Source organism: Protomyctophum bolini (genome assembly GCF_963924005.1).
Source record: "Protomyctophum bolini genome assembly, chromosome: 12".
NCBI lineage: Eukaryota > Metazoa > Chordata > Actinopteri > Myctophiformes > Myctophidae > Protomyctophum > Protomyctophum bolini.
This window is the reverse complement of record NC_137873.1, coordinates 43,140,552-43,156,408: the sequence shown is the minus strand read 5'-3', so window position 1 is coordinate 43,156,408 and position 15,857 is coordinate 43,140,552. Positions and strand designations below refer to the sequence as shown.

The following is a 15,857-nucleotide window of genomic DNA, read 5'->3' as shown; positions in this document are numbered from 1 at the left end:
TGCCCTCTTTTTTCAGTTTTTTGTTATACTTAATTCAACCTAAATACAACAACGTTTCGCCCCTCCGGGCTTTCTCAAGTTCCTTCATTCTTAATTAATCAAGCTTCTTAATTATAGCCATATGTATGACCTAGAGAGCATTATCCCCAAGAGAGAGAGCAGAGCATTCACACGAGACCCCATGCGAGCTGTCGCACACAGTATACTGACTGAACTGGACGTAACTTGTATGTCTAGACTATAACGCAGCACAATTAGCACCACGGACAGCTCCCTTTAAGCTACAGTGCGTGCAGTTGCTTTGACTTCATTCAAATAAAGGATAGGCTATAGGCCTACTACTACCTCATATCCCCGAACTATACTGGCTGGATTTAAGAAATCACTAATCACACCTCAATCACATTCTAGACCTATAGGCTACAGAGTAGACTGCAGTACTGTAGGTTACAGTTGGATTAGTTCGTCGTCGTCTCCTCCTGGCTCGCATACCCTGACTGTCACTCTGGATGACAGTGAGAGAGGAGGAGGAGGAGGGGGGGGGGGGGGGGGGGGGAGGAGGAGGAGGGAGGGGCGAGGGGGAGGAGGAGGGGCGAGTCGACTCGAGTTTGCGGTTTGCAATGAATTCACCTATTTCTGGGCAGTCCAGCGGAACCGTAACACGTGTGACTTTAACTGTGAGTCACAGTTGGAAGTCTGTGACTGAATTGGATTTAAGCAGCAGTCCTGGAAAAGAAGCCGGTGTTCAAGAAGGTAGGCGTAACAAAGCACCCAGCAATCAAGATTTGACATTTGATCATCTGAAGAGGAGACTAAAGAAAAAAAAGAAGAAAAGAAAGGCGGATAAAAGGAAAGAAAGAAAAGAAGAAAAAAAAAAAAAGAAAAGAAGATTTGGATATGTATTGTGCGGGACCGTCAAGAAGAAACAAAAAATTCATACTCTTCATATTTTACATAATGTTTTGGGAACTGGTGAGTATAGCTGCTTTAACACTTTCCATATATAATGTTTCCCCGTCAGATGTAATGGCATGCAGTGTACTTTGGGACTATCATTAATATACTATCATTAATAGTAATAATAATAATGATGATAATAATAATTACAAACAAATATTCTTGAATATTGTTCTCTAGCAATCTGTATTCCTACAGATTGCCCTCATGCTATACTGACTCTAAAACATATACTTATACGTAGGCCACTTAATTGCTCAACAACATAATCAATCAAAGCTATATAGTTGGGAAATATAGCAGAATGTCTGTGTATAGTTGCATTGCATGCCGCAAATCTTCTGCTTGCATCTGATGTGTTTGAACTCGGCTTTGCCATGGCTATAAATAAACACCCAAATAGTGATAAATGAGTTTGACACTATATCTACAAAGTAAATAAGTGCAGTAACTCACTGTTCAAAAGAAACACAGACATGGTTTACCGTCCAAAAAAAATACATTTTTAAAAAAGGGAAAAAAATGAATATATATTTTTAAACAATTAAATAAAAAATAAAAAATACAAAATAATAGATTAAAAAAATAAGTATACAGTTAGACCACAAATGTTTCCGTGCCAATAAGGACCAACACATTCGTATTTGACCATGAAAGTGTCCCAGAAGAGAAGATTTATGTAAAATAAAAAATAAATAAAAAAGAGCTTACATCCGGCATGAAGTGATGTGCTGCGAGCTTGTAGATCTGCTGTTTTTATAGTATAAATGGAGAAAGTGGTTCAAATGATTGAGATGCTATAGTAGGCTACAATAACAGACACACATGTCCATGGTTAGAATTCATGATTGAGGCAATTGAAATATCAGATATACAGTACATGAGCTACAGCAATAGAATAGCATGCAACAGAGAACATAAATCTTTGTGTGTATAATTTCTCATTCATTTATCTTCATTTATCAGCATATATCAGGCTTGTCAGGTAAATGTCTAGAATTCAGTCAGATTATGTCACATTTTATTCTTTGAATAATAACGTTTTGGAACCCAAGAATGTTCAACATAAAACTTGTTTTCACTCAACATCCATCCATGCATTCTTCTGGTGACATTACCACGTCATTCATTAAAAACAGGCAAACTCACAAATAAAGGGCGCAATGTATCATTTAAACTTTGGCGAATCAAAAAAAGAGTGCAAATCTGGGCAAATCTTTGAACGTTATTAAAACAAACACATCGCAATATATGTTTTGAGAAAATGTTTGAGAACCACTGACATAGAAGCATGGGGTTTTAACCCTGTGAGAACCACTGACATAGAAGCATGGGGTTTTAACCCTGTGAGAACCACTGACATAGAAGCATGGGGTTTTAACCCTGTGAGAACCACTGACATAGAAGCATGGGGTTTTAACCCTGTGAGAACCACTGACATAGAAGCATGGGGTTTTCAGTCAACTTGTCAGGATTTAGAAGACATTTTTAGAATCGTCCTCATGGTCTAATTGAACCGTCTCTGTTCACAGACCGAGGCCATCCATCCAGACTGTGCCATCATCGGTCATCTCCGGAGAGCTCGGCAGACCTGTGACCAGACCCGAGGAGGGAGCGCGTAATCTCACCGGTGACACCGGTACGTATACGTAATCTCACCGGTGACACCGGTACGTAATCTCACCGGCTGACCGTGCTGCTTTGTGTCAATGTGTTTGACTTGCAGGGTATTGTAAGGTCCACAATCTCCACATTTACTTTATTTACACACAAACACACCATGTGCACACAAATACATGCGCTCACTCACTCACATCAACATTATTGCAACCACTGACTGTCATGAACTAATGATTGCCTACACCCTTTCTGTGGTGCATGTGTTTGTGCGTCCGCGCGCACACACACACACACACACACACACACACACACACACACACACACACACACACACACACACACACACACACACACACACACACACACACACACACACACACACACACACACACACACACACACACACACACACACACACACACACACACACAGAGAGAGAGTGCAATCTTTACTCTCACAATGCAATCTTTACTGTCACACATGTGCATTCATAACAAGAAGCCTATACTTGAAAGAGAATAGGCTACAATACATAAAATTAGGTCATATAGGATACTATTTATAGGTGAAGCCAAGTACAACGATGATGTGACCGAGATTAAAAGCTTAGGTTAAAAATGAAGAGGGGCAATCATTATTAGTACAATACAGTATAGGTTATCATCCTGTCATGCTTATTTCTGCTTATTTATCCTCATCCTGCAGATGGAAATATAGTGGTGTTTTGACAAGACGTTGAAGACATGAACATTAATTTCTTACTTTACGTTTTCTGTGTGATTGTACATCACGGCAGAAACATAGGAATATTTAGGGCAGCTATCAGGTCCTGATTTGGCAGGTTTAATGACATTCTAATACAATAGCCTCTGGGAGGCTAAATAAGAACACCGAACTTCTGTTTCAAAATCAATAATACATTTATTTCACATCAGTGGTGAAGCCATGCAGTAGTTATTCAATCTGAGAGGCCTCGGAGAACTCGAAACATACTGTAAGGTCTACAGTAACGATGCAAAATAATAGAATTCATTATAATTCCAATCACTGAGACTGATGACTCCTAAAACAAACAATACAATAGGCTCATTAAGTAACAGATCAGATCAATGTGTCTGTCTTTTCTTTCTCTCTCTACCCATCCTCTCTCTCAGCTCTGCACTGGTCCCTCAGTGACACACACCGCACATCCATGATCCTCCTCTCTCTCAGCTCTGCACTGGTCCCTCAGTGACACACACCGCACATCCATGATCCTCCTCTCTCTCAGCTCTGCACTGGTCCCTCAGTGACACACATCCGCACATCCATGATCCTCCTCATCTCTGCTCTGCACTGGTCCCTCAGTGACACACACCGCACATCCATGATCCTCCTCATCTCTGCTCTGCACTGGTCCCTCAGTGACACACACCGCACATCCATGATCATCCTCTCTCTCAGCTCTGCACTGGTCCCTCAGTGATACACACCGCACATCCATGATCCTCCTCATCTCTGCTCTGCACTGGTCCCTCAGTGACACACACCGCACATCCATGATCCTCCTCATCTCAGCTCTGCACTGGTCCCTCAGTGACACACACCGCACATCCATGATCATCCTCTCTCTCAGCTCTGCACTGGTCCCTCAGTGATACACACCGCACATCCATGATCCTCCTCATCTCTCAGCTCTGCACTGGTCCCTCAGTGATACACACCACACATCCATGATCCTCCTCATCTCTGCTCTGCACTGGTCCCTCAGTGATACACACCGCACATCCATGATCCTCCTCATCTCTGCTCTGCACTGGTCCCTCAGTGACACACACCGCACATCCATGATCCTCCTCATCTCTGCTCTGCACTGGTCCCTCAGTGACACACACCACACATATCCATGATCATCCTCTCTCTCTCAGCTCTGCACTGGTCCCTCAGTGACACACACCACACATCCATGATCCTCCTCTCTCTCAGCTCTGCACTGGTCCCTCAGTGATACACACCACACATCCATGATCCTCCTCTCTCTCAGCTCTGCACTGGTCCCTCAGTGACACACACCACACATCCATGATCATCCTCTCTCTCTCAGCTCTGCACTGGTCCCTCAGTGATACACACCGCACATACATCCATGATCCTCCTCATCTCTGCTCTGTTCAGCTTCTCTCCATGCTGCACCCTCAGTCCTCACAATCCTGAAAAACCTTTTTTTAAATAGCTGATCTACAAGCTCACAACCTGTCAATGTAGATCGGCTATAGAGCGTCGCAGTCCGCCCCCCTCGAGAGACCCGTAAAAGAAATCCCCTTTCATTTTCCTCATAGACTTTTCAGAAAGTATTTAAAGACATTTACGCCGCGGACAAAGCAACTCTTGTCGTGACCAAGAAACACAATTTTTCGGGCCAAACAAGAATTAGAAAGTAGAAGAAAAAAAACGGCAGGTTACAACACTTTTTTTGTTGTTATTCTTCTTTGTAATTATTTGTTTGGTACAAAATATTGTGTTTGTTGTCATGATTTGTCACAACAAGAGTTGGCTTCGTACGACGCTTAAAAGGTCTTTAAATAAATACGTTTTGAAATGCCAATGCCTTGACACTCAGCGTCAACGGGTTGGATTGGGGGGTCAAATCAACTAATCAAATGATCCCAGAGCGTGCCACGGCTGCTCCAAGAGGTGGGTGAAATGCGGAGAACAAGTTTCACTTTGGTAACTAACGTCGTACCACTTTGACTCCATTACCACATCCAATCACAATAGCAACAGCAATGGGCTGAGTACTGATTGCCGTTTGATATTGTGTTGATTGCTGATTGCGACAATGCGGGGGGGGGGGGGGAAATGAAATGGATGATGGATCTATTTATAACCACACAAAGCACCTTTGATATTAGTATTAAGTGATGAGGCGTTCTGTGTCTCTTCTTCTCTGCTCCAGTCAGTAATGGCCGAGGCGCTGCATGTGGAAGCCTCAATGTGTCCGTCTCGGACTTTTTGCTTTGGCAATGTATATGTTTTGTCATGCCAATAAAGCACTTTGAATTGAAAATGTAATTGTCTGTCTCCGACGTGCCAAACCAGCCGTGCATGGTGCAAAGTAGGCCTTCAAGTACTTCTGTACTAATTAGTACTTTTACTCCACTACAAGTATTTGAAAACTTTATAGTTACTAGTTACTTTGTAGATTTTGATTATTACTACAATACATACATTAACCACTTCAACCCTATACATTTTGGCCATTGATTTGATTTTTTTTTTAGAAATGAGAGTACTTTCCCCAACACTGCAAACCAGCAGAAAGATAAACTGTAAAGACTGGGTCAGATAACAAGCTTCAAATATTCTATGTGGGGACTTCTAAGAAGATTTTGCATTATCTCCATGACATGATCTCGGCCAATATGTTTTGTTGCATTTGCTATTTTCTATATAGGGAACATACAATACTATGTTACTAGGGAGTACAATACTATACATACAATACTATACATACACTACTATGCTACTAGGGAGTACAACACCATACATACAATACTATGCTACTAGGGAGTACAACACTATACATACAATACTATTCTACTAGGGAGTACAACGCTATACATACAATACTATGCTACTATAGGGAGTACAATACTATAATTAGGGAGTATAGAAACTACAATTTCCCACTCATGGCGTTGGGTGCACTTTTTAGCTATAGATCTACTTGAGTTTTTACTGACAAAGCCCATCTTTAATTTTGGCTTGAAATGAACCCAGGCCAGTAACCCACTATGGTTGGAATAGTGTGTGTGTGTGTACGTGTGTGTACGTGTGTGTGTGTGTGTGTGTGTGTGCGCGCGCTGCGCTGCGAACAGTTTGGTGTACATTGTGCTGAGTGACGGATTCAGTCAGCTATATAAACAAAAAGCAATCTTGGTTAAATCCAGGTGTGCTGAGTGACTCTGAGCTCAGAGCAGATTCAGTGGGGAAGGACAAAGGCACAGCATGTCCCCGTCAGTCAGTGCACCACCAAACGTTGGTGGTAAAAGTACTCACATTTTCTACTTAACACTCGCATGACTGAGGTCATTATGACACATTTTAGAATAAGGTTCCCCTTCCATGACCATCATCATTCCATCATCTCAGAAATGTTTTTATATATCTGAAACGTTTTCTAAATACGAATTTAAATTTGGTATATATAGTCTGTGTTTTTTCTGGCCCAATTCCCGCCCCCTCAAAGAGTCCCGAACACTTTCAGTAGGCTCTTGAGCTTACATGAATGGCAAAAAGCCTTCTGTATGAATAATTGAATTTAGGCAATTTTGACAGCTACCATAGCAAACTTACACTCCACTGACCATAAGCATCTCCCTTCGGGTCATGCTGACTCCATTTCCTGCCCTCTGTCTATTCCTGTTCTTATTATGACTAGCCCATTCTGACCTGAGATCAGATTCGTACGAGGTTTCCACTGGACACACACTGGTCTGATGAACCCATTCTGACCTGAGATCAGATTCTAAAAATGTCAGTCGCTCTTCGATTTTTCAAAAATAGCAGACCTACAAGCTCGTAGCGCGCCACTCGGTGGCGCGCTATGAGCTTGTAGATCTGCTATTTTTCAATAGCTAAAGCATAACATAATGCTAACACCAAAATGGGTTCCCGGTCAGAATGGACTAGACACCCTACACTCATTTTCACCCCTCGTCCAGTAAACCCAAACCTCAGTCACATTTGTTTGTCTCATTTAAAATGGCCTTAATTAAGGTCAGGTCAGCCTGTAAAACAAGCCCTTTGTTATAAGGGACTTTTTTTTCAATCTCAACATCTTGATTTTTTTGTTCTTGACAGAGACATTGGTTGAAAGAAAAAGACAACATTATACAGTGAACAAATTGTGTCCCGCTGCCTGTAGTATATGGTAAATTCTCCTAGGATACTGTATGTCCAGCCGTGGAGGTGGTCTTGCTGCTGTGTTTTCCCAAACAGCTCACCTGCCGCTCTGTGGACATCATTTTAACACTTTTGAAGCACTCCTGCTTAGGATTTGGAGCTGCTAAACCTCTTTTTATCCTATTGTGCTACCGCCCACCTGCAGGTTACATTTGAGAAAAAAACCTTGCAGCTGCATTCAATACAAGCTGAGGGCAAGAAAATACGAAATAATGAAGACATGAATGACGGTATAGTTATTTACTTTTTGTATATATTTTTTTTAATTTCAGGAAGAAAATGTTTAATTTTATCTTCATAGGTTGAATAAAAAAAAATAAGCACAATAGCACAACACCCACATTTCTACACATGCTGGGTGAGTGGCATAATCATAATGATTAAAAATGTGTCAGGGCAAGGAAGAGGAAGAACAGGTGTCACCTGTCAAGACGTCTACTTCCCCTTCGCACCCTTTCCATTCTATTAGGTGCTAATATTGTTATGTCGTGTCCCACATGGAGCCTGCTATTTGTCATCTTAATGGGCCGTGTCACCACCATTGCTCATCCCCGCGTCGCCTCAACGTGCCCCTGCAATCTCTCCCTCCTGACTTCCAAACTAACCCATTTAGGCCTGACCTCGAAATTAAAAAAAAAAATCTTCGAAACCCTCCAGTTTTCTGAAATAAATATTTTCACGATTTTTGAAAAATAGCAGACCTACAACCTCGTAGCTCGTAGCTCTATGAGCTTGTATATCTGCTATTTTTCAATAGCTACATTATAACAATGTTTAAAACACCAAAAGGGGTTTCCACCCAAAATGGGCTAACGCAGCTCCTCTATCTCAGCGTAAGAGTGATGAACTTTAACATTCACAGACTCATTCCATTTTAATTTCCCTCGATGACTTTGACCTGCACTGCGAAGGCGACAACAAGACGTACGAGCTGCGTGGCACAGTGACATCTTGGCGCAAAAGTCAGATCTGCTGCTCATTATTACGCAGGTGATGACATCTGTTGACATCTCTGCCATGCAGCAGAACTTCTGCCGACTTCTTTCCCTATAGTCCATAAATGCGGCTATACCGGCTGTGTCTGTATGTTATGTAATGATGCAGTCATGCAGAGTTGGACCTATAGTGTTTAGTTCTTTGTTGCAAAACAGCTGGTCACGTACAGTCTTGTCCATTTCCTATATGTCTTTGTGGGCTATTTGTAGAGCCTATATAGACAGTAGAACATATACTGTATCACCTCAACTCACCCTGTGGCTGTGAGGACGTTTCTGTTGCTTCATTTATAATAAACCATCATCATCATCATCATCCAGTTCACCCTGCAGCAGCAATGCTCTAAAAGCAGCCACTGCACATTAATCTCCAAAAGGAATTCCCCCCAAATCACTGTTAATGTTAAATGAGTTGATCCCCTGTGGCTGTATATTCCTTAGCTCCAGCTGCATTTGTGAATAATGGTCTAATGGATGGGAAGAGAACACACTGTGGCAGTCAAGACAGATGGAAGGAATTGTAAGTGGTCGAGTCTGGAGTGGAGACTATGAATTATGACTGCGTTGACTCGACTGTTAATTGTTAATCGTGTGCGTGTGCTTTATCATAATAGCGTAGTAGTGGAAGGAGACAAGAAATGAATGCACATTTCAGATAGGTAGCCCTACTATAGGTCATTAACAGGATTCTGGATGCTGGACAGACATCACAGTTATGTGGAATTGATTGATTGAAGTACAGCCAAAGGTTATGCTAAAAGGATAACAAAGAAATCCCCATGCACGGGGGCTTGTTTCCATTGTTGTACGTACAGTACATGCGCTGGGGTTCCTCAAAAGTGTTCATTCACATTCCCACCGTGACTCCTTTAAGACTCAAAGACATTAAGTCTTATAGCATAACAAACGGACACCTTAAAGGGACACTTCACCCTTTTTGCAAAAAAATCTCACTACCTTCCTGGACTACAATTCCCATAATTTTTTGGCGCACTGCTCCTCCTTGTGGATAGGGGGGAGAGCTGTCTTACTGAGACAACATGTAGTCCAGGAAGGAAGTGAGCCCAGTGTCCATGACATCAGAGACAACAGGCTCACTGCTACAATCAAAAATATCTAAACCACATATTACATACATAAATACCCCCAGGAAAGTGTTCTAAAGCTTCTAAATGTCATTAACATATATTTTTTTGCAAAAAGGGTGAAGTGTCCCTTTAACAAAATCGCTTCAACTCAAGTATATTCTGGAGGATATACCGTACCGACAATAAACCACTCCCAACCGGAGTGGTTTATTGTCTGTGTATCCTCCAGAACCTAGACATCGACGATGGTCCCGTCACAACCGGTGAGCTTGCCAGGGCGAAATCCACAGTGAGAGAGAGGGCAAACGTACTCCCAGAGGTCTCATAGAACTGTGAGCTCACCTCGATGACCTCATCCTAGAGTTTTGCAACCTGGCGCTAATGAACAACAAGCAGCCTGAAATATGGTCTCTCTCTCTAACATCTAACAGCTGGAGACCTTTCAAAGCCAGACAACTATACCGAGGCATCAGCCAAAACAACCAAGAGTGCAAGAGTGTACATGCATGTTACCAACAAGAGGGAATACCAAGGGTGAGGCGGTGAACCAGAAAATAGCAGCCAGGAGAATGAGACTATAGCAGGACACTGCCAAAGACATCAATGCTGTGAAACCAACCAACACACGGGCATCGATCACGAGGACGTCCCATACTAACATACGTGGATGTACTCAAGAACGATGCAGGGGCGCAAAGTACCAACAAACTGGTCAGATGTATGGAGAACCGGGGATGACTGGAAGCGACGATGGAGGGCTCGTCTGGGACGATCTAGACTATAGAGATCAGCCGAGAACCTATATCCCCGTTTCACAATGCACTGCATGGACCCCTGGGAGATGGGTTGCTGTTGTCTCCTCCTGAGACAACAGGCAAATAGCACAAACCAGGGCAAATCTCTGAGCCACAAATAAAGCGACCCCCCCCTGGAGCAACAGCCACTCGTGACAGTGTGTCAACCTGGAAAAGACCGACGCCAATAAATTGATTAATCCAGAACGAGAGATGCAATATCCTGCCTTCAATAATCCCACATCCCTCGACTATTATTCCAGCGCATGTTACACTGGAGGGGCGATTACACGGCAGAGGGCTTTCATAATGCATTTGATACGGTGGCTTTGTACAAAATGAATTAAGGCAGGCAGAGAGATTGGATAATTCCACTAGACAGATTGCAGCCATAAGTCATTGTCACTGTCAGAGATGAATGTCACCAAACTAAAGTGGATGGCTTCAAGGAAACACCAGGCAGCATGATATATATTTCACTGTGTACACCCAAGGGAGACCCCATCTGAGTATGTGATACATTATATTTGTTAATTTAATTCAAAGAGAGGTTTGGACACATTACTATAAAACATGAATGTGCCAAAGAAAGAAAGAAAGAAACAAAAACTATTGCTCTCTACTAAGTATGTTTGTTGCACTCATTGCTGCCCAACTGTACGCTTCTTTTTGTTTGTAAAACAATCATAATGAATCCAGACACAAATAATACTGTATATGAATGAACCATGTGCCAGACAGACTAATGCATGATAAACATGTCATAGTTTTGGTGTCCCCAGGAAATCCAAAATATGAAAGTCCTTTAATTGTGCCACATTATCATCCTTGATGATGATAATTGAGAACGTCTGTTCCTCTTATCCAAAAACAGTATATCCCAGACAGTGTAAAAAACCCTGTCTATTCCCTCGACATGTCACCACCCACTTGCATACCCACCCCCTCTCACCAATGTTAGTGGGCGGCGAAAACAAATAAATAAATATTTTTCTAAGACGTGTACAGACGTCTTGGGTACACCATGGGATAATTCCCATGAGGACGTCTGGAATTCTGGATACATCTTGGGCACAAATTGGGTTTAAAACATTAGCTGAAAGAATTAATACAATACTTTTTACAGTGGCTGACATAAATGAAATTCTCATGAAGTTCCAAATTCTCTGTCCTGATTGTTGAAGTGCATTAATCACATCAGGAGGGGCATGATTCTTTTGAGGAATGTGAGGAATACCTAACACTTAAACTCCATCATTTATGTTGTATGCATGCCTCAGGGCTCAATACTAGTTACTTTTGTGTTTTATACGTATATCTTTGCTGAAACGCGGTGTGAGCTTGTCGATCTGCTATTTTCTGCAAAGGTTTTCCCAGTATAAGTATATGCTGTGGTTTATCTGGTTAAGTCAATGCGATGGGAGTCTGATACGCAGGGCGTCCAGTCTGTTACTGAGAGCTTATTATAATGGGAAAGCAAAAATACAGAAGCAAGATATACTTGTGCATTTTAACCCATTCTGACCTGAGATCAGATTCATACGAGGTTTCCACTGGACACACACTGGTCTGATTATAACCCATTCTGACCTGAGATCAGATTCTAAAAATGTCAGTCGTTCTTCGATTTTTCAAAAATAGCAGACCTACAAGCTCATAGCGCGCCACTCGGTGGCGCGCTATGAGCTTGTAGATCTGCTATTTTTCAATAGCTAAAGCATAACATGATGCTGACACCAAAATGGGTTCCCGTTCAGAATGGGTTAATCACATCAAGTGGGCTAGACTAGAGAATGCCTTAGAGACACGTGAAAAACAGAAGACGTACAAAAATCATGGCACTTGGTCTTTGAGTGACACAATTAAGTATAAGTATAATTTCCAGCTCATTAGCCAGGCCCTCAACATATTTTCAACATACCAAAATGCTCTCTTTTGCCACAGGCCAATGAAAATGTCAGTGTACGGATGGGTAGACACAAGAAAGAAAACAGAGGCGGGCATAAAAATTGAAAATTTGGCAAAGTGACATCCTTGCAAAGACTATTTTAAATTCATGTCAGGGCAAGGGCAAAACTTTTTTTTATGTACTTGAAGTCTATTGTCTGTTATCACTTCTGGTCCCACATCAGTTTGCTATGAAATTTGACTCCCTCCTCAATAGACATTGAGGCCCATTGACGTCACATGACTGAAGTTAATTCATCGAAGCCCTTAAATCACATTCACAGCACATTAACAGCGGGCAGAGTGCAATCTGTCACAGTGTTTAAAGCAATTATAAAACCAATCTGTATGGTAGAGTAAATACAGTGTTTGTGTAATACAAGATAACACATCTGCAGGTGTTGGACATGTAAGGGTCTCCGTGCACTTCCATTGAGATTGTAGACCCCTGGTGTCTGGGAAGGAAGGACACCTACTGTTTGACAACATGAATGAAGTTCTTTGAAGAATAATGTAATTGTAGTTCAGACATGAGTGCAATTATACACTTATCTCAGTCGGAGGAGAGACACCGTGAAGGCATTATTTTCCTTTTTTATATTTCTGCATTGTAGCACTTTGAGATGCTATGTTTATGTTATAAATCAAATGTATCATCTCCTGCTGTGAAAGTGAAAGCTTTTACAGAATGGCTAGAATGTGCTAGTCGTCATCCCTTCCACAAAGTTCACCGACTGTAAAAGGTTGAAAGCTGATTTTATTTTTTAATTAAACGCTGCACTATATATGTAACGGTCCTCTTCTACCCCGGATTTGAACCCGGTTTCTTGTGCACATGCTGAGATTTTTTTTTACCATTGAGCTAATAGAGCCTGCCTGCTTGCTCAGGGGATAATTGAAGCTTGACCACCAGGTCAGAATTCGTGTCAGATCCTGTGTTTAGGCGAGACACGTGGGCGGCGGTGGCTCAGAGGTAGAGTGGGCCGGATGGTAATCAGACCCAGAGATGAACTAAGATGGTTTCATCTTAGTTCTTCACTGACGTGCGTCTGTGCGTCAGAAAATCAGACACACATTGTGTTTCTCACTTTGCGCGTCCAAGTTGATATTGTGGGGTGTTAGGGTAACACCCACGGTGTTCGGTGTGTGATATCTGACCAACAGCACGACGCATCATCCACCGTCCACAGCCTGTTGTTGTTGTTGTTACATGTACATTATTAATTTGCGACAGTTCCCTTACATATATTAACTTTTGGCTGTTGTCATACGAACGTTTTTTTTATGTGGAAAAGGGATTGGGTACAGATCTCCTTGTGTGCTGCAGGGAGCGCTGAGCCTGTGTGAATGGTCTGTGAATGGTCTTTGTATTGAGTGTGTGCTTGAAATGTACTGTAATTCTACAAACTGTTAATAAATATTTCAATCAATCAATCAATCAAAGTCTCTGCCTGTTCTTCTCCCTCGTTTTATTATGATTTATTATTATTATTATTATTATTAATATTTTTTTCCCCTCTTCAAATAACGCAGCAAATAACGCTGCTATACGAGGGTACAGATCGACTGCTGCGCCTGTTTTGCAGGTTTCTCTCTGCAGTAACGAAGCGTTGCAGATGCCGCTGCAACGTTTATGCAGCGCTGCTTGTCTCATATGCTGCCTCTAGTCCTGAAACCGTCCCGGCTGAGATTAATTTAAGTCCCACCCAAATAGATATGCTATAGTCCCCGCCGGAACGTATTATTGGGACCCCCTTAGTCTGGAGCCCTGCGGTCTCCGCGGTTCCTAATGGAAGCCACTCAGCTCCAGGTGAACCTGCTAGCTGGCTCGATTGCATTTGAGTGATATTATATAAGTAACCTACTGGGGATCATCATATCAGTCGATTCATTCTAATCCGCTATGGTTGAGACAAAATGAACAGTCTGTTTAATACGCTACAGATATACACTACAGGTTAGCTCCACCTCTGACCCCTGACGGAGGCCTGGTAATATAATCAGCACCGCGGAGAATTATAGACGATGATGATCCATCTCCATTTGTCTTTATGTTTGCTGCTATATGCATGCATGCTGTCGCCAACAGCTGGAATGGAGACGTATCTCCGTTCCAGCTGTTTGTGACAGCTCTGCAGACAAAGTAACACATTCTATGCTTACGTTGATCTATAGTGAGGACGTTTAACCCGTTAACACCGGGGAAAGAGTCTGTGCCATTTTCAGATTTTAACCACTTTAACCATTATCTCATACTTTTGTTTGGCTTCCTTCAGACAATGCAGCAAAACATAGATAACATGACATCAAACAGCAATCACAGCAAACAAAGAGATGCAGTAAAGAGTGAAAGAAAGAGAAAACGAGTTAAAAAACAAAAACACGTGCAATGCTTGTTTTCCCTGTAGTAGCACAGTAGGTATTATGTTCCATAAATACAAAAGTAGTTTAGAAAAGGTGCAATTCGAGGATAATAGTGCGAGAAGAGAGTGAAGGTACGTGTGTGTGTGTGTGTGTGTGTGTGTGTGAGTGTGTGTGTGTGTGTGTGGGTGTGTGTGTGTGTGTGTGTGTGTGTGTGGGTGTGTGTGTGTGTGTGTGTGTGTGTGTGTGGCAGTTCATTGGCAGTTTGAATATGGCATCAAAGACGGAGTGGATGACTCACTGACTGACAGAAAGCACCTGTGTCTTTGTTCTAGGCTGCCGAACCGAGTGGGATCAGATCCGATGTTGGCCGAGAGCAGACAGAAACCACCTGTGTCTTTGTTCTAGGCTGCCGAACCGAGTGGGACCAGATCCGATGTTGTTTCTTTGTTCTAGGCTGCCGAACCGAGTGGGACCAGATCCGATGTTGTTTCTTTGTTCTAGGCTGCCGAACTGAGTGGGATCAGATCCGATGTTGGCCGAGAGCAGAAACCACCTGTGTCTTTGTTCTAGGCTGCCGAACCAAGTGGGATCAGATCCGATGTTGGCCGAGAGCAGACAGAAACCACCTGTGTCTTTGTTCTAGGCTGCCGAACCGAGTGGGATCAGATCCGATGTTGGCCGAGAGCAGACAGAAACCACCTGTGTCTTTGTTCTAGGCTGCCGAACCGAGTGGGATCAGATCCGATGTTGGCCGAGAGCAGACAGAAACCACCTGTGTCTTTGTTCTAGGCTGCCGAACCGAGTGGGATCAGATCCGATGTTGGCCGAGAGCAGACAGAAACCACCTGTGTCTTTGTTCTAGGCTGCCGAACCGAGTGGGATCAGATCCGATGTTGACAGAAACCACCTGTGTCTTTGTTCTAGGCTGCCGAACCGAGTGGGATCAGATCCGATGTTGGCCGAGAGCAGACATCGGCCAGGTGGTGAACGCATCCTGCTCGGAAATATTCCAGCATTTCTACAGCAATCAAGGTTTGTTTGCGTCTCAATTCTTGGAAACTCCAAATGGAGTTAAAAAAATGACGTAAAATAGACACTATGCCTATTTGCTCAGACACTATGACGGAAACTTGTCCTTTCATTGTCAA

General features: G+C 42.6%; 1 protein-coding gene across 1 annotated transcript in view; it reads left to right on the top strand.

The window, feature by feature from the left end:
- LOC308325367 (vasoactive intestinal polypeptide receptor 1-like) overlaps positions 1-15,857 on the top strand; it is a gene marked incomplete at both ends in the record, with an annotated part of 48,505 nt that overhangs the window by 256 nt on the left and 32,392 nt on the right. Inside the window, 3 exons of the mRNA XM_080777851.1 lie at positions 2,490-2,596; positions 4,252-4,440; positions 15,634-15,741. Coding sequence (XP_080633977.1) covers positions 2,490-2,596; positions 4,252-4,440; positions 15,634-15,741 — 404 coding nt within the window. The remainder of the gene's footprint in view (positions 1-2,489; positions 2,597-4,251; positions 4,441-15,633; positions 15,742-15,857) is intronic.